At 44.9% G+C, this 18,563-nt stretch overlaps 2 protein-coding genes across 4 annotated transcripts in view; one reads left to right on the forward strand and one right to left on the reverse strand.

Annotated features, from left to right (window-relative positions):
• Positions 1–1,691: 1,691 nt before the first annotated feature.
• The window catches only part of SMARCAL1 (SNF2 related chromatin remodeling annealing helicase 1), a 44,140-nt gene continuing 27,268 nt past the window's right edge, over positions 1,692–18,563 (reverse strand). For 2 of the 3 annotated variants that reach the window (XM_016196768.2, XM_016196769.2), the window contains exons 11-17: positions 14,671–14,889; positions 10,386–10,456; positions 6,726–6,828; positions 5,761–5,943; positions 4,511–4,611; positions 3,493–3,589; positions 1,692–2,717 (exon numbers count right to left, since the gene is read on the reverse strand). In XM_016196768.2, the coding sequence (XP_016052254.2) occupies positions 2,484–2,717; positions 3,493–3,589; positions 4,511–4,611; positions 5,761–5,943; positions 6,726–6,828; positions 10,386–10,456; positions 14,671–14,889 (1,008 nt within the window). In that variant the 3' untranslated portion in view covers positions 1,692–2,483. The remainder of the gene's footprint in view (positions 2,718–3,492; positions 3,590–4,510; positions 4,612–5,760; positions 5,944–6,725; positions 6,829–10,385; positions 10,457–14,670; positions 14,890–18,563) is intronic. The other variant, XM_016196770.2, reaches the window with a different exon arrangement.
• TTC23L (tetratricopeptide repeat domain 23 like) lies at positions 17,392–18,463 on the forward strand. The gene is given in 7 exon segments (XM_016196771.2): positions 17,392–17,578; positions 17,581–17,681; positions 17,684–17,805; positions 17,807–17,949; positions 17,952–18,101; positions 18,104–18,221; positions 18,223–18,463. Coding segments are annotated over 7 exon segments (1,062 nt in total).

The raw sequence follows: 18,563 nt of genomic DNA on the forward strand, positions 1-18,563 counted from the left end.
TTAACCTTGACCTTACCTCGCCCCATGTACAAAAATAAACTCCAGGTGGATTGTAGATCTAAACATTAAAAGCCAAACAATAAAGCTTCTAGAAGGTATTATATTCATAACCTTGGGGTCATGATTGCACAGGTGTTTATCCTATATTTTGTTAAACTGTAAATTTGTTTTGTAAACTCCTTAGTGTACTGTATTTTATCCCCCAAAAGGGAGATTAGACACAGAAGAGTACCTGTACTCAAAATCTGTTTAATGGGTTGGGGGGGGGGGTGGGGGTGGGGTGTGGGGGGTGTGTGTGTGTGTGTGTGTGTGTGTGTGTGTGTGTGTGTGTGTGTGTGCGTGCGTGCGTGCGTGCGTGCGTGCGTGCGTGTGTGTGTGTGTGTGTGTGTGTGTGTCTCGCTGTGAGCAGGTGTTACAAAATCAAGTAACTGTTGGCTGTCATAATACCCAAAAGACTGTGACTCACAGGCATCTCAATGCTTTCCGCTGTGATTAGGAATCCATTTCCTTCACGGAGACCCCACAGGAAAACCAAAGTAAACATAAAGCCAAAGTAAAACAAGTATGAGAGGCTGCTCCAATGGACCCCTTTAAGCTTCCAAGCCATTTTTACCTTGTAATCCTGAACTTGGTAAGAAGTGAGAGGATGGGGTAAAAAATGCAGTCAGAGTTCTTTTTATCCACTTTTCAGTTTAAATTTCACCTAAAAAGAGCTTCATAAAGCATCAAGGTTCCAACAGACAAGAATGCAGAGACAAGGCAAAACCCAGAAACCAGACAGCGGCTAGGGGACAGCACCTCCAGCTGACTCCCAGCTCTCCCTCTGACCTAGAAAAAGGCTTGTGCAGAGCCAGGAAGGAAAAGACATGATTAATTCAAGCACAAGTGGATCAAGGCTATCAGGATCTTCCTGACATCGGGCCCTAGAGGCAGAAATTAACCACGGTCACTGAGGGAACAAGACTCTTACTTAATGACTGGTGAGGGAGACAGAGACAGTGCAAGTCGACCTGGGGGGTACCTTTAGTAAAACCCTTTAAGGGGACAACTGATGGCAGGGACAGAAGTGGGATGAGATGGGCCCACATTTTCTTTTCTTCATTCCAACTGACATTTCCAGAAAACACAGCAGTTGTTGGGGGCAGGGGTGGTGTCTGGGCTGAGCCGTGGCGTACAGAAGGAGCGGAGCTAGTGTAGAATTCCTTCCTTAAACCCAGAGGTACTCGGTCTCTACAGAAGTAAATCTAAGTGTCTTTTACTAACTCACACAGAAAAGGCTCTCAAGAAATTTCAGAGGTGCACTTCAAATGGCACGCCTGAAAATACATAGGCTACATGCTGTGGAGGCTAAATGTGCTTTGGAGAACCTCAGGAAGGAGAGAGAGGATTTTAGTGACTGTATGTTGAAATGACAGAATTTTGGATCTCCTGGGTTAAAATAAAACACTGATTTGATCCTTTATTTTCTGAAATACTCTATTAGAAAATTAAAATCACATATGCGGCTTATGTTATATTGGCCAGTGCCGCTCTAAACCAGGGGCTAGGAAACTATGGTCTGCAGGTCAAACCCTGTCCACTGCCTGCTTTTGCACAGCCTGCGAGCTATGCGTGGTTTTTACATTTTTAAGTGATTGAAAATAAATCAAGAGTAATAACTTGTGACACATGAAAATTATATGAAATTCAAATTCCAGTGTCCATACCAGTGTTTTATTGGCAAAAAGCTGTAATCATTTGTTTCAGGTTTTCTAGTTATTTTCGCACTATAGAGGCAGAGTTGAGTAATTCCAACAATGACCTGGTCCATTACGCCAAAAATACAGGGTGTCCCCTCAAAAATATATACACACTTTGAATAATTATTAATTCCAATGGGTTAAATCTGAAAAGAAACAAACATCAATTGAGCAATCAGCTATTAAAGTAAGTATGTATTTTTGAGAGATACCTTGTACTTACTATTTGGCTATATACAGAAAAGCTTCTCAACTCCTGCTGTTAATCCTACCTCCTTACTTTATTTTTCTTCCTAGGTTGTATAACTGTTGCCTCTCCGTGATATGATAACCTCTGCAAAGGTGCACACTTTTTCTCTCGTGTTCGGCGAATTATTGCCAGCACCCAGAACAGTGCCTGGCACACACCAAGTGCACTATAAATCTTTGTTGAGTCAACCAATTTTAAAACTTCATATTTTGGGAGTTGTGGAGGAAGCACCTCATTATTTAAAGAACATGAATTACCACGACTACCACCTACTCTCTATTTCTCTCTCAAGCAGGAAAGCAGAGGTTAATTAAGACCCAAACAAACCCACACATTCCGATGTTGGAAAGGAAACACTGACCCGTGGCCTAGAAACTCGCTGCAACTGGAGACTGGCTCCCCTGTAAAGACAAGAGGAGCACAGGCTCTAAAAAAAAGAGGTCCATTTTATTTTAATGAATTCCATGATTTTTATAAATGCTTTTTTGCCTTTTTTACAGGGGAAAGGTAAAGCTGTCCCAGTTATCAAAAAATTCAAATCTCCTTTTCTTCACTGGACTGCCCGTCGATGTGCTTTCGTCCAGCATGTCTCCCGAGTCCTGGGAGCCACACGCTCCGGAGGCACTTCCCGGGTCGAAGGCCTCCACTGCCTCCAGGAGCTCCTTATTGCTCCAGTCCTCCTCAAAGGACTTCTGGAATAGGTCATAGATCGTCTGCTCCTTCGGGTCCTTCATCAGAAAGAAAAGGAAAGATGAAAGAACCCAGGCTCCACCCTGACTTCCTGCCGGTGGCTGGTGAGAGAACACACAGGGAGGGGCTACACATCTCCCTGTCAGGCAGGCGTTGCGTGAGGGTGAGCACAGGCCTGCTCAGTAAATTACCTGTCACTAAAGCAGCAAGGCCCACCTGGCTGTGGAAGGAGGCACTGGCCCTTTCCTCTCCTAGGTAATAAGAGGGGCTGGCCCAGAAGCAGTGCTGGGCGGAGCTGGGAAGCCAGGTACCCTGGGCTGGCTTCACAAAGCCTGCGACTGTGGGCAAGTCTCACTGTTATGCATGCCTCAGTTTACACCTCTATAGAATGGGAGACAATCAGAATAAAATGCAATGACTGAGGAGAAGTAAGTTCTATAAAAACACTACCTGGTTTTGAACATTCCTCATTCTGTGCTGGGGACACGTTCAGGGGGGCAGCCCTGCTATGGGTTGTTGCAATAACTCAACAGCTGCCACAGGGAAGGCCTAATGGAAAGGGCAGCATTTGGAAGCCGTGGTGCTACGAGAATCTCTGAGTGAAGGTCAAAGCAGGAGGAGTCAGTGCCATCGCCACCCATAAAGGATGCACACATAGACTGAACTGAGAATCACCGCAGACCATCACTTTCAGCTCCTGGGCTGGGGGAGGCCCCAGGAGTGATTCACACCTTCCTGCTCAGGACCCGAGGGCTGGCAGGCAGCTTAATGCCTCCTCCTGCCCCCGCGGGAGGAGCCACGTGCTGCTGTTACCTTGTAGACGTAATCAGTGGCTTCCATCATTTCTGAAAAATTGGCCTCAGAAACCCCAGCTTCACCCAGAACCTTAATCTTCTCTTGGATCAGGGGCCTGTTGGGGAGAAATGAGCTGCAGTGAGTCCAACCTACACAGAACTGCAGACTGATGAACATGGGCCACCCTCCTTATTCTCCGGGGAGCAGTGACATGCTTACTGTTTCACATCTTCAGCTCTCTCAAGGCACAGATGCCCACCTGAAGTATCTGCCTCCTCTCAACTGTGAACCAACCAATTTTGGGCTCATAACATCAGGTTCAAAATTCTTTCTACTAGAAGATGTGTAGGGAATAAATGCTGCCTCATTGCAACATTTTGAACCTGGTGCTGTTATGAGCTGCCCAATTAACAAACCCACCAAATCAAGAGAAGGAAGTAGGGATGAGTAGCACACACTGCAGAGATAGGACCCCTTAGTCATAAGGCTGGAAGCAGATGAGTAGTGGAAACGAAGATAATCGGGAAACTTACAGCCAGGAAGGGGGAAATGGGACTGGGAAAGAGCACTTTGTGATTTTTTTTCCTTAGGTTAACAGACATGAACCCACAGCTGTGTTGATGAAGCACCACATGGCCCAGGGTGAGCCACTTTGTCCCAGGGGTCCAGCGGCTGTAAGATGGGGCCTTACTGTCCCAATGCACATCATGAAGGACAAAGGGGGCTGTCACTCTGTTTCAGCAAGTGCCTCCACAACTGGAAACTGAATGTTTTGCAAATTTGACCTATATTTCATCACCATCAGTTCTCCTTCCTTGTCTCGGGCCAGTAGGGAAGAAGCCACACCCCCTTATTACTACATGATTTCCTCATGCACTTGCAGGCCCCCAGGGAACACTGGGAAGGAGCAGACATGGTCATGATGAAAGTGGGAAGAAGCCCTTAGCACAAGCAGAGCCCTTAGGGAGGAAAGGACATACATCCTCAGTGTCCACCCTTGCTCAACCCCAAGAGCCAGGCCAGTGGCTGGCCATACCAAAGGTAGTCATCAGCTGTGCCTCTTGCCACCAGGTAGTGGATGCCCACGGAGTTTAACTGTCCAATTCGGTGCACCCGGTCCTCAGCCTGCATCAGCACCTGCAAAGCGCGGGGGTCAGAGTAGGTCAAGGCCCAAAGCAGCTCAGCCCCACAGCAGGCAGGCCCTGGCCCCCAAGCCCCACAATGTTCTTCCTCAAAGGACTTCACTGCTGTGTCTCAGGGTGGAGGGCCCACGAGCCTCTACCTACAAATGACCCACCACCTGACAAAAGAACCAAATGGAACATGGGTTAGGGAAGTAAACCTGCAGCTGAGTAGCTGTGGGTGGCCTCTCCTGTTGTGCATGGCGCTAGGCACTATGAAGAGGAGTGAGCATCAGCTCTGCCATCAGGCTGTGATGAAGGGCAGACAAAGGGAACTGGCACATGCACTCTTCTCTCCGTGAAATAAGAACAGTTATCTCCTAGCTAGATCAACACACTGCACCAAAGGGAGAAGCCACATGTGATGGAGATAGGGCGGGTTTTATATAGCGGAAGCTCTGCAAGGAACAATGAAAACCAGGATCATTGTTTCCAGTATAAAATGCATTCCACCTCAAAGTCCACCCATCACTAAAGTGGTCACCATGCATGGCCAGTGAGAGCCACACTATGTGAGAACATGCAAAGGGAAACAAACTCCCTGTGGAGCTCAGGAGAACATTTTATGAATCCAAACAAATACCTTCTATCTGCTGTCACAGCCCTCAGCTGAGCAGATAAGGCCAGCGGGTACAATGGCCATGTCCAGGGAACACCCACTGCGGTCACCCTGTTGTGGCCCCAATGGCCAAAGCAGCTCACAGTGATGGTTGACAAAAGGGTCACAGGGTGGAAAGCCAGAGGCCTAGGCTGAGGCCTGGTGCTGCCACGGGCTCCTCTTTGGTGAATGCTACGCACCTATCTGTGCCCCAATTTCCTCATGGAGAGATGACTTCTAAGATTCCTTCTAGCCTTCTGAAACTTCAGTTTTCCCACCGATAAGATGGAGTTGGTACTACTATGTAGGAGGTTGTTGTGAAGATCTAAGAGCTAGCCAATAAATGTGGAAAATAAATGTTTCTGAGGGCTAATGGAAACAGATGGAAGAAGATGCGACTGGCCCCAGAGACAGCTCTCCGAAACCTGTCTTCCCCACTGACACTAGCTCCTTCCCCTCTGCAGCCATGAGCATGCCCAGGGACTTCAAGTCTTCTGTGCCCCTTACCCCGGGGTTCCAAAACAGCTCAGCAAACACCACCAGGTCGGCCGAGGAAAAGGTGAGGCCCATGTTAGCGGCGGTAATGGACAGCACAGCCACGGCGTGCCTCTCCGACAGCTGGAACTGCTGGCACAGACTCTCTCGGTCTGCCGAGGAGGTGGAACCATCGATGCGGATGTGCTGCACCTGCTGTGGGAACAGGGCAGGGAAGGATTCAGGGTACAGATTATACGTGGGGAGGAAGAAAGGGGAATGAATTAGAGGGCTACTGAGGGGGCACACATATGTTATTACTTAAAATATAAACTGAAATAAATACAGCAAAACTTCTCATTTATTAAATCTGGATGGGGGAAACAGGAGTTTGTCATATATCTCTCTAAATAGTAAATAAATGTAAAAGATGAAGGAAAACAAAAGGTAATTTATGATCCTAAATTTAACCAAAAATGAAAAAAGGGTAAAAATATGATGTGTTAAGTTTTCATGAACATCCTAGGAAATCTTCTAGGTATTTTTCACTCGATTTACTGAGGGGCACAAAACTCTGCGTTTGAGTCTGCGCATGGCCATGTACAATGAACCAAGCCATTTCGACAGTGATGAGGAACAAAAGGAAGAAAGAGGAGATATTCATACAAATACTTGTCTCCACAGGAGAACAATTTCTGCTACCTCATCTCTTGTCAGTTTCCTAATTATTTACACAGAATGATGAAGACCCACAGGGAGATGTTCAAAAAGCAAGATTCTTGGGATATCTGTACAGAGAACGGAGGGAGTTAAATGATAGCGCTGGGGAAATACTCTGACTCGCCTCGTGGTTCTACAAACAAGAATAATTCTTCAGCACTGTTTCTGGAAACCATCATCTCACTTCTTTGCTGATCTGACCTCAGCCTGCTCAGAACAACTTAGCAGCCGCCACAAACAATGAAAGCATCGAGTGGGGAATTTCAAAGGGAGCTTACCTTTCTCTCAAGCTCTTTAGTTATTGCATCCAGAACCAACTTATGGTGCGCAAACACTAGAAACTTCTCTCTCCCACTTTCCAGCAGGTCCAGGATATATTCACTGCATTTGACAATGACACCACAAATTACACATATGCTCATCCAGTTGAGGTTAATTACTGAAAAGTGACTGTACCTGTAGCAGACACCTTTGGGGAATCTGCCCTGCCCATTCTCTCCCTTCCCTGAGAGCTCACCTCTCTCCCTTTCCCTCATGCCAGGTCACTTGAACAGATGCAAAATTAGGAGCTGTGGGAAGCAAGTCATCTTCTGCCATGTGCAGAGAGAGTTCTTCCATACTCCTGCCCTCTCCCATATATAAACAAACTGAAGTGTCTTTATGTTTTATGTATCTCTGATATGTTACTGAAACATTCTTATTACCTGGGATCACGAAGATAATTAACAGTTTGTACTCTGGCTGCTACCATCATTATAATGTATTTTCAATACAAATCAAAGTGTCGTCTATAGATTGAAAATGCCAAGGCAGGGAATTAAGGGATTCTTGACAGCAATCAAATTTCTGGAAGTGTAATATTGAGACCTAAGTAATAATCCTGGCGAGAAGGTCAGGGAGAGCTCTCTAGCTCCCTCCCATTAGGCTGCCAAGTACAGGGCCAGCAGATGAGTCAGTGGTAAGTGAGTTCAATCCTGAGGCAAAGGAATAGAGGGGCTTCACTCTTCCTTTAATTTACTTCTCTTCTATGCACTGCGATTTTTCTTTTTTTTTTCTTTTAATAGTTTTTTGTTTTTAAATGTTTTAAAATTTGTTTTAGAGAGGGGGAGGAGAGAGAGAGAGAAGAGAGAGGGGGAGAAAAAAACATCAATGTGGGAGAGAACTGATCGGCTGCCTCCTGCATGCTGATCAACCAGGGATTGAACCCACAACCTTTTGGTGTACTAGATGATGCTCCAACCACTTGAACCACATCGGCCAGGGCACACTGTTTTTTTCTTGACTTCCTGCCCTTATCTTCAGCGGTGGCCTTAAAGGAAGGACTGTAGGGGAGAGTCACCCCACCAGCACACCCTGGAGGCTGACCCAGGACTAGCACCCTGCAGGGGGTTCACAGTCCCAGCACAGGTCGCTGCTCCAGCAGGGCAGTGGGAAGGTGAGCTTCAGGGACAGAAGGTGCACTTGCTCTGCCTGAGACCATCCACACAAGTAGGTGTGTTTGGGCAGAGAACAGACATTGCCCTCCTTAGAGCAGAACAAATCTCAAAGGTTTCCTGTTACAAGCAGGTGGTAGAAAGGTAAGTAGACTGTCCTCTAAACATCTAAGGATTATTTTCAAATAACACTATGGCCAGCCAGGGTATGTATTTGAGTTCAATTTGTGAATCGTTGGTACTAAACAGAATCTACTTTAATTAGTTTGAGAGACATAAAATTTGCCATGATATAAGCAAAAATGTTTATTGCTACAGTATTAAGAAGTCACAAGACCATAAGATCAACTTGCCTGTTCATAATTACCACAGGCCCAAATATTCCTAATGCCTCTCGCCCCTCTATGTCTCAGACACAGCTTCACTGCTCTGCCCTTCCACACATCCCTAAGTCACCAGGCCAGAAATATCTGCCTACCACAATAACCTTGGCTTTTGTATTGAAAGATGCCCATTTAGGAAACAGACAGCAGCCAAAAAAAAACAAACAAAAAAAACCTAGCAGAGAAAATTCATTTTAAGATTAAAAAAAATTCTACCATCTTAATCATTCTTTTTTTCACTACCTGTTGATTTGAGAGTGAGAGGAAAAAAAAGAAATCAACCTGCTGCTCTACCCATCCATGCTTCTTGTATGTGCCCTACTGGGGATTGAACCCACAACCTTGGTATACCAGGATGACACTCTAACTAACTGAGCTACCTGGCCAGGGATGAGTTTTAAGATTTATAATCTAATTTCCACTTACTAGCTATGTGACTCTCAGGTACAGAGATTTCCATGAGGTTTACTCAGAGTTTGCATTTAAAAAATGGGGCCAAAATAACTTCTTCTACTGATTTCACAAAGAGGCTGTAAATATGAGTTAACAGATCTCAGAACTGTTGGAAATGATACAGCACTATACAATTTACAATGGAATTTTGAAAAAGTACGTATAGGTATGTTATGGACTGAGTGTTGTATCCCCTCCCAGAACTCATAAATGTGATGGTACGGGAAGGTAGGGCCTATGGGAGGTGATGGAATGAGGGCTCTCATCAAGGAGATCCCAGAGAGCACCCTTGCCCCTTCCACCACGTGAGGACACAGTGAGGAGGCGGCTGTGTGCAAGCCAGGAAGAGAACCCTCACCAGATTCTGAACTTGGACTTCCCAGCCTCTAGAACTATGAGAAATATTTGTTGGTTAAGCCACCACAGTCTATCAGTCTATGGCATTTTTTTATGGCAGCCTGAACAGACTAAGACAAGGTATTACCAAGTGTATTTATAAGGTGGCAAAATGATTAGATTTACAACTTCTAAGGAAAATGACTGGTTCTAGGCCCAGCACTCAACAAACCCTGAATTTTGTAGGTCATGAGCTGAGGGAGTGAGGGAGAGGACTGACACCCTTGCCATCTGTTCTTCGGCAGCATGTGAGAAATGGGTCAGTGGGGGTAATTCGGATTTGTTTTTTCAAGATAAGTTTCCAGGCCACAAAAACACATCTGAAGTTCATTAGTCTCCTCACAGTGTCATAAATGAAAAGGGCCGTGCCCAGAGGGCAAAGGAGAGCTGGCCAACATTTGGCAGCCTGTGTGGAGAATTTTAGATGAGAGTAACAGCGGTGAACTCACTCTCACTAAGGGTGCAGAGGAGAAGCTGGAGAGCTGGCAGCTGAGTGAGAGGGTGGGGAGGCTGTGTGTCTCGATTTATCCACAGATCTTGGTCCCCACAGCCAATCTGGCACTGCTCAAGTCACACCACATTCATTTTCATTGAAACTCAATCACTTGGACCATTATCCTGCCAGAGTCTCATGTGAATGTTAAACAATAAAAAAATGAGACAAACTGCACGTCATCAGAGTAGCCTCAAGCTTCCACCACAGTGCTATCTGAACATGAGTGGGTGACTCTTAAGAAAGACAATTGAGTTTTTTTTAAGTCAGTGAATAATTTTAGAATAGAAATTATTATTTCAGATTTAGTTTATAAGGTGGAAGGAGAACTAACTTTGAGATTCTCTTTTTTACATAGGTAAATAATGGCTGAAACTTAATGTCTTTGGAGAAGACCAGAGAATCACCATAAGGCAGCTTTCTCAGTCTTTCACAAAACCCCTGATATTTTCCTACAGGCAAGAGAGCCCAGTTCTCCTAGCAGAATGAAAAGTTCCCTTTAGTGTCTGGGTCACCCCCCCCTCCTGTAAGTGACAGTAACTCCAGTTCACTTGGGTAACAATGGAATCTCAGGGACCCACACACATCCTGTTGGCGCCCCAGGGGCAAGCCTGCTCATGCCTGTGGGTGATGAGGCTCTGGTGCCCTGACCCTTACGTTCAAGGTGGCAGTAACTGGACTCTCTGATCCCATCTCACAGTACAACCATTCTGGCAGACTAAGAAAACAGGTATTTCTTTTTAAAGATGAGAGAGAGGTTGGCACTCAGTGACCACTTACATAACACACGGGATTTTAGCTTCAGCTGTTCTGTTGTAGAAGAGAAGAAGGGCTTCTCTCTGCTGTCCTTTCTGTAGAAAGAGAAGTTGAGGGTTGAAAGTCTCCCATTCTGAGGACTAAGGGCTAAGCCGACGTAGTTATCGCCACTATGAGCATTACAAATCCTAAAGCATTAACACCAATCGCCAGAGCCAGGAGACAGAGACTTACCACTCACTGCAGCGAAGTCATAGGAACTACCTGAGCTCCAGCTTTGTCATCGGAGACATGGCATAATAGCCACTCTGTCACCTGTGAGAACTGGTGTGAGAACCCAAGGGGGCAAGGAATGTGGAGGTGCTTTGGAAAGGCGTTTCAGGTGGAGCTGCACCATGATCGGCTGAAGTGCAGCCTTGCTAAGCATATATACCTATTCACTACAGCCTGGGGACAACTTACACAGGACATGTCACTGCACATGTTCTTTGCCTCCCCCTTTCTTCTGCCAAGCTGTGTCCATACCCAAATGATAAAGCTCACCTCCATCCAAGACTTGCTAAATCAATTCCAACTGACCACAACTAGTTTATTCTTGTATCATCTCAAAACCCTTATTCACATGTTTTTGGACTGTCTCCCACATAAGGTAAATGACTTCCCAGGAGAAAAAACTATGTTTTCTCTATAGTTTGCATCTAAATAAATCCTAATAAAGAATGCTAACACAGGAGATGTTCAGTTTCCTCATGATATAAGGTAACATTTACTATCACTCTAGGCTCCCAGAGACGGTAGGGCAGCTGTCTCCTTCACTAGCAAAAATGCTAATAGCCAAAAAAGCTTCTTGTTTTAAATAGTGTCTTCCCTCTAGGTCTTTTATTTTTAAATTTTTATTTATTTATTTATCCTCACCTGAGGATATTTTTTCCATTACTTTCAGAGAGAGGAAGGGGGGAGGGGAGTGAGAGAGAGAGAAACACTGATGTGCGAGAGACACATCAACTGGTTGCCTCCCGCATGCGCCCCAAACAGCGCCAGGAATCAAACCTGCAACCCAGGTATATGCCTGGAGTTGAACCTAAGACTCTTAAGTGTGAGGGGCCGATGGTCTAACCACTGAACCACACTGGCCAGGGCTCAACAGTTTTATCTTTAAAAAACTCCCCCAAACTGAGTAGACAGAATACTAGTCCATAAGTGATCTCATTTCTTTTGCCAGCCACGGGCCAGGAAATTTTAAATTACCTGCATTTTTCTGTTCCTGTCTCCTGGACTTTTATTAAATTAGACCCACTGGGGTTTCCAATTTCTTTTTCTATGTTGGAAATTTGAACGGACTGTCAAGCGGCAGAAGGGTGAACTGATACTGTCACCAGGAAGTCTGCATGGACTTGTTCCATTTTCTGCTCTTGGTCTTGCTGATCAAAAAATGTCTTTAGACAAAAGATGATTAGAGCCAGCTTTTCTTAGTTGAAGAGTATCTATTATTTCAGCTGAAAATGAGAAAAGGCTTTAGTTGTACATTATATTTTATAAATTGGCTGTTTCACCTGGGCTTCTGTGACTTAATGCTTTTTAAAAAATGTCTTCCTCCAGATGGGAAGGTGTGAGGGAACAAAGAAAAAATCCTTCTTGATGGGTCAGCAGTGCTTTGCTGGAGCCACCAAATTGTACAAAACTGCAGGGAAACCTAAAAGGTAACTTTAAAAGGTAACTATAAAAATGGGGTGACTTTCTATAGATCCCATAGGGCCTACTTATTTGACCAAAACCATAAAAACATGACTCCCCATTTTAACTCTTTTGGCTCAGGATTTCATAGCTGGTCAAGGTTTGGAAGGATGTCAATGCCATCAAGCCCAGCTCTCAGCTGACACTGGTTCCCCTTCCTGAGTTAAGTTAGGGCAGTGCCAAATCCGTGGCTTTAGGCTAAGAAAGGTTCTGATGTTCCAAACCGCAAAGCTCATAAACTTGTTTTCCACTTGGGTTTTCCGTTATAAAGATGAATTTACATGAAAGAACACAGAGGAGGAGCACATTTTCAAGGATTTATCTTATTATCAGAATTAATTTAGTATCTGGCTTCAGCATCACACTGAAGGTAATCTCTATCGACTCAACTTCTCTTTCAGGAACATACTTTTCATTTTCTTAGGACCCCATGGAAGCCGATAGCAACTCTCAAGATAGGACTGGGAAGAGCTCTAGGCGCTCTCTCTGCTGGATTCTTGAAGAATTATACGTCAATTTAGCCTTCATTTTCATAATCTGCAAAAGACCATTAAGGCTCTGGGATGATAAAGAAGCAGAGATGATAATAGCCCTACAGGTGCGATTCCGAGCAGGTGGCATCCTGCTGATGTATTTTCCAGCACCAAGCCATGGGGCAGGCCATAGCTTCCTTTTTTAGGTAAGAAAACATCAACATATCTCAAATAATTTAAGGGATTTGCATAGCTACCAGTTATAAAACACCCAACACTGTGATTCCCATTGCTCAGCCTGAACAATTTCACAGCACTGCTGGTAAACTCAGAAAATCAAACTCTCAGGTTACATCTGAAATCGCTGGAAGAGCCACTCACCTAACTTGAGGAACGATGCAAGTTAGCAGAAAGTTTAAAAAATGTCTTCAATCCTTGCTGCACTAAGTACAGAATTCCCACACATCTCGTTTTCTTTTTGGCCACATGGCACAATTTACAGTTGCCTGTTGGCCAGTTAATGGGATTTCATCCTCAGTTCTAATGCCCACTGACTGCCTTTTCAGTTGTCTATGTTGGCTGTTCTCAGCCTGGTTCAGGAAGTAGACCGGGTACAGGCAAGGGTGTCCCTCTGGGGAAGCCACAGAATACCAACAGACATACTCCCATCACACACACCAGGAACTAAAGCATAGCATTTGATATTCAGATCTTCACATCTAAAAACATCACGTCTGAATTTTCCCCACTAATGTTCTATTTGCTGTACTTATTAATTGGCTTTCTTATCTGGCGGAGTTCATGAGTGGATAGAAATTAGTAGACCTTAATAGTTTAGGGAAGCTATACGAAAAAACTTAAAACTGAGCAAAAAATTTCCATTAGCTGAATTTTTATCTCTAGAAAAGACCACCAAGACTGATTTTAGCAAAAGAACACTGTGGCTCCACTCATGGTTCCATTGAAGTATAATTCCTGAACCACTGGTCTGTACATTCACATCAACATTGTGGAACGTTGAAAACTCCACCAGGAGATTATGCCTGCTCCTTTCCTCCAGGCCACCCAGATTATTATTCGTAATATGGTATAAATTAAATACAGCTTGACTGTTGACCCGTGTATCCTCTACCCTACCCTCTCTGTTTCTTCAAAGTTACCAGTCAGTCTGCTCAAGCACAGGGTACAACATTAAAAAAAACAAAAAAACACACATTCTGTCTCTTGTTACTCTTAGGTATTTTCAATCTTCCAGAAGGCTGAGATCTCATTTAGACCTAAGTTTCTTTATACAGGATAATAAAGCCCAGATAATGCTTTATGATAATGTCAAAAAATGTCAATGACTGTTATTTTCTTAGCAATGAAAATTGCAAGGTTTTGTCCCAAGAGGACCGAAATGGAGCTGGTGCAGATTATCTTGTGGTATGAACATAGTAAGGCACTAACGATAGATATGAAATGAAAAGTGTCTTGAAAAGATAAAACCACCATAGGGGTAACAGGCTTGGATACAGCCTCAGCTCCCCCACACAGAAGTCATGAGATCTCAGGCAAATCACACCCTCATGAGCCACAGCTTCCCTGTCTGTAAAATGGGGATCCTGCCAACTTCCTGCCAACCATAAATGACTATAATAAGGAGGCAAAGGATTAAGAGGGGTTGATAACTCAATTTTGTTAAATAACCGTCAATTTGTGATTCTGACTAAAGCAAATGACATGGGATGGTTAGAGTTTATATATATATAGATAGATATCAAATACACGTAGAGCTAATTTCTAACAACTGTTCCTATACTGAGGCATTCTCAGAATACACTAAGCATAAATTCCAACTTTCTCTGAGGGATTCAGAATATATATCATCATCCACAGTTGCCCTGGGGTTTATTTTTATGACCACCCATCAACAGTGATCTACATAAGCATAAAACTGCAAATTAAGAGATTTTCTAAGTAGACTAGGTAGGCTGAAAAATGACCAGGGCTCACTGTCCTTGCCCAGGGAGGCGGGAAGAGATGACTGAAAGGTAGGCTCAGAGAGCTCTGGGTAACCTCCGCAGAGCACCGCCCAAGCCCCCGCGTCCAGCCAGACTCACAGATTTGTCCTTGGTGGTCACTGCCTTGGCCGCGGCATCCAGGGACGCGCGGGCTTTGGCGCTGATCTGGCCCGGGGCCATCAGCACCATCTTGCGCTGCTTGGCTGGGAGCTGAGAAAGGACATCAGATTTGAGGCGCCGCAGCATGACCGCTTCCTCCAGCAGGAGCTTCAGCTCGCCCAGGTTAGAGGAGCCGGAATAATCCCATCCCCAGTTATGCTGTGGAGGAAGGACAGACACACACACAGCCTCTTAGACTCCCCAGGGCCAAGTAGCAGGGCTGTCACCGCAGAAAACATGAAGTGGTTTTAAAGGCTGAATAAAACCCCATATGAGAAACAGAAGGAAAGGGAAGAAGCAGGAATGAGGCGGGCAAAAATCACGAATCACGGCATTCTATCACTGGGCACTAATTTGCTTTCTAGCAGCAAATGCAAGATGTCAGGTGTTTGCCCGGCCGGGCATGGCTCAGCGGTTGAGCATCGACCTGGGATCCAGGCGATTGGGGTTCAATTCCCGGTCAGGGCACATGCCCGGGTTGCAGGCTCGATCCCCAGTCGGAGGCGTGCAGGAGGCAGCCAATCAATGACTCTCTCATCATTGATGTTTCTATCTCTCTATCCCTCTCCTTTCCTCTCTATGAAATCAATAAAGATATATTTAAAAAAAAAAAAAAAAGATACTCACTTGTTAGACTTTCCTGTACACTAAATACAGAAATAACATTCCCCACGTCTTAACCTAGAGTCCACTGTACAATGTAATACCTAATGTCACCGATGTCGTTACTCGATGAGATTTATAGGGATTTAAAACCTGTTGTTCCTCAGTAAGGGTCGCACCAGCACATCTAAGAGCAATGTCGAAACCAAAACTGTGGTGGTGGTGGTGGGACTGAGGAGAGGAGCCCGGAACCCAGGTTTTTGCCCATCTGGCTGAAACCAGAGGTGGTCCTTCACATACCCAGCTCCCTCATTTGCTCACAGGAGGCAGTGAGCAAGACCGTCTAGTCCCTGCCACATGGCTAGAGAAGATGTCACCAGTTAAAATAAAAACCCTATCTTTCACTAACAATCTTCCTGGAAACAGGACTGATCTCTACAGTCTTATAAAAAAGCAGGGAGCCAAGGTGTCTGCTTCCTTAATTTTTAGCCACTCATCTCCCCTCCTGCCTCCCCCTTCCCTGGACTGTGACCTAAGGTGAATCTTGTTCATTTTTTAGGGCCAGTGGACCTAGTATAATTGTGGAGACATGGTAGGTGTCCTAGAAACCTTTGCTGAATTGAGAATACAAAGAGAAAGTCAAAGGTAGAGAAATAAAATAATCAAAAACTGTTTTGTTTTTTTAAAAAAATACTCTGAAATCAACTGGAAGTTCAGCAAATGCCTTCATGCTATGGGGTTGATAATAAGCTCAGCATGGGGCACTCTCTCCAGTGGCTTCTATTTATGCAAGCTGGCCACACACACAAAAGAGGAGCCCTGGCCTACTGGCTGCATGAAGTAAAAATCAGGCTGAGAACACAGGATATCATAATTAATCTGTATACTGTGCCCCTAAGTTCTAATATTCATCTTGCAGGTTAAAACCCAATACCAAAGATTTTAAATTGGGCTTCGGAATAATCACAATCCAACAAACTTTCACTGAAAACTTACCATGCACCAGGCACTGGGCTAGGTAGGAGAAAGAACACAAAGATGAGGAAGGCACTGTCCCTGGTTGTTTTATTGGGTGGTGTCAGGAAGGGGCAGCAAGAAGAAGGGAAACAGTGAATTTGAGGATGGCACGAGAAACTGGGGAGATGGTGGAGGGAGACTAGGAAGGGACAGTTTGGGAGTAAAGGCAATGAATTCCATCTTCAGTCCCTTCCATCACTGGCTGAACACTACCCCACGGGCCCAGAGAGTCAGGAGGAGAAGATCCAATTCAGAAAGTGGATTACTTGCAAATAGGACAAAGGTACAAATCACATTTAAGGGTTTTGAGGGACCATGAAAACTATATACAATCTGGATTGATCTATGGAGTGTATCACAAATTTTTTAAAGTGTTAAAGAAGTATATTTAGTAATAGAAATTTCCTGTCTCAATAACAAGCTAAAAATAGTTTGCAATTAACTTTGCAAAGCACTACAATTTACATTATAAATACTATGTTTGAATATAAGTGGTTATTTTTAAAGTACTTGAAAAGTTTTATTTTTTTTAAAAAAAGTATTTAAAAATAAGGCAGACAATCTTATTTACATCATGAACTTGCAAAGCTCTCCCCTCATGAATGGCATGGGCAACGAGTGAGCTGCAACCAGTTCTCCAAGGTCAGTGTCTTCGATGTAAATAGTGCTCAGTATATTTGTGACTTGATCACAAAGTGGGAATCCTTAGTGCCTCTATTAATGAGGTTTTGGAGTCCAGCCAGTCCTCTGTGGCAAGGGCAATGCCCACAAGAAAGAGGGCACAGGTAGCTCAGGGCGTGGCTCAGAGTTTACAGTCACAGCAAACGACTGGGAACAAGGAGATGTGATCTGCACTCGAGAGAGGAGTCAATGTTTGGTGTTTGAATTCGGGGCCCCATGGAGCCTCATGGGAAGAGTTTAGGCATTTGAGAAGTCTGACCTTATTATAATGATGAGGGATGAATTCATCACCTTGGCCAACATTATGAAAGTAGAAATTAGAAAGAGAAATTAGTGAATCTTTCCTCTGGTTTTCAGATTATGAATAATTTGGAGACTGGATCAGAGAGCTACTTGGGGCTCAGGAAGAAGGAGGAAGCCAGCCCCACCTACACCCCAGCTGTCAGCAAGGACACTGACTGGGACTTGTGCTTCCATCTGTCAGAGCCAAGCAAGATCCCAGCACACCAGCAAACAGATGAGCTGTATCCCACTGGTGGGTCTGAGACTGTGAAGGCACTAAAGCCAAGGAGGAGGAGAGGTCCTAGACTATGTCTCTTCCCAAAGAGAAAGCAGCCCAATCACACAAAAAAACAGTTTAACTGCTTACGGGGGGGGGGGGGAGGTGAACTCCCACACAAACAAGGAGCTGACTCACTGGGCCATCCTTTCTCAGGTTATGTTTGGGGAAGAACACTGGAAATGTACACAGGCTTTGGCGAACCTGGCTATGGCTGCTTGACATTGAGGGGCTCCCAGCTCAGGCCAAGAAACATGCTGGGTGCACCGAGAACACACTGCTGACCTGGAAGGAAGACATGACCACAGACAAGGACAGAGAGGACATCCTGGAAGCTCTGGTTATGCTCTACCACACCATGAGGTGGCCTGGCTCCTGCAGAACCACAGTAGGGAGGCCTCGTTCAACCTGCTGAAGGCAGAGAGAAGTATAAAGGAGCTGAAAGAATTATGTGAGGGAGGCATTTATGTATTAACAGTCTCAGAGAAAGACCTCACAACTGCGTGGGGCAGACCTCCTTGGCCATCCACTGGCCAAACCGAGCTCCAGCATACTTTGAAGAGGCAATTGGCAACATTATTACTGCCAAGGGTGCTAGGATGTCAAATCTGATAAGTCCATACGAGAAAACTGCAGCTGCGATAGAACCACAGCCAGGCCCCCCACTACATGCAGCACCCCCATTCTCTCCGTGTTTCTCTGTTCACTTAAGTCAGCCCTCAAACTGCAGACATGTTACCAGCCAAGGTGTGTGCCATGTCTAAAGAGTCCCAGCACAGGGAATCTCTGGCAAAATTCACCTGTGCAAAGATGGAGATCACACACGCCATGCATAGGAACCGTAATCTGTGGGCTGATGAGAAGATCCAGTGATAAAAAGGAAAAACTGGCCCTTCTCCCTCCTGTCAACCTCCTTGACCCTTTTCCTCTGGCTTACAAGAGAGAATGTTTGTAGTAGCTAGATTTTTTATGA

Source organism: Miniopterus natalensis, chromosome 8, assembly GCF_054644295.1.
Source record: "Miniopterus natalensis isolate mMinNat1 chromosome 8, mMinNat1.hap1, whole genome shotgun sequence".
Classification (NCBI taxonomy): domain Eukaryota; kingdom Metazoa; phylum Chordata; class Mammalia; order Chiroptera; family Miniopteridae; genus Miniopterus; species Miniopterus natalensis.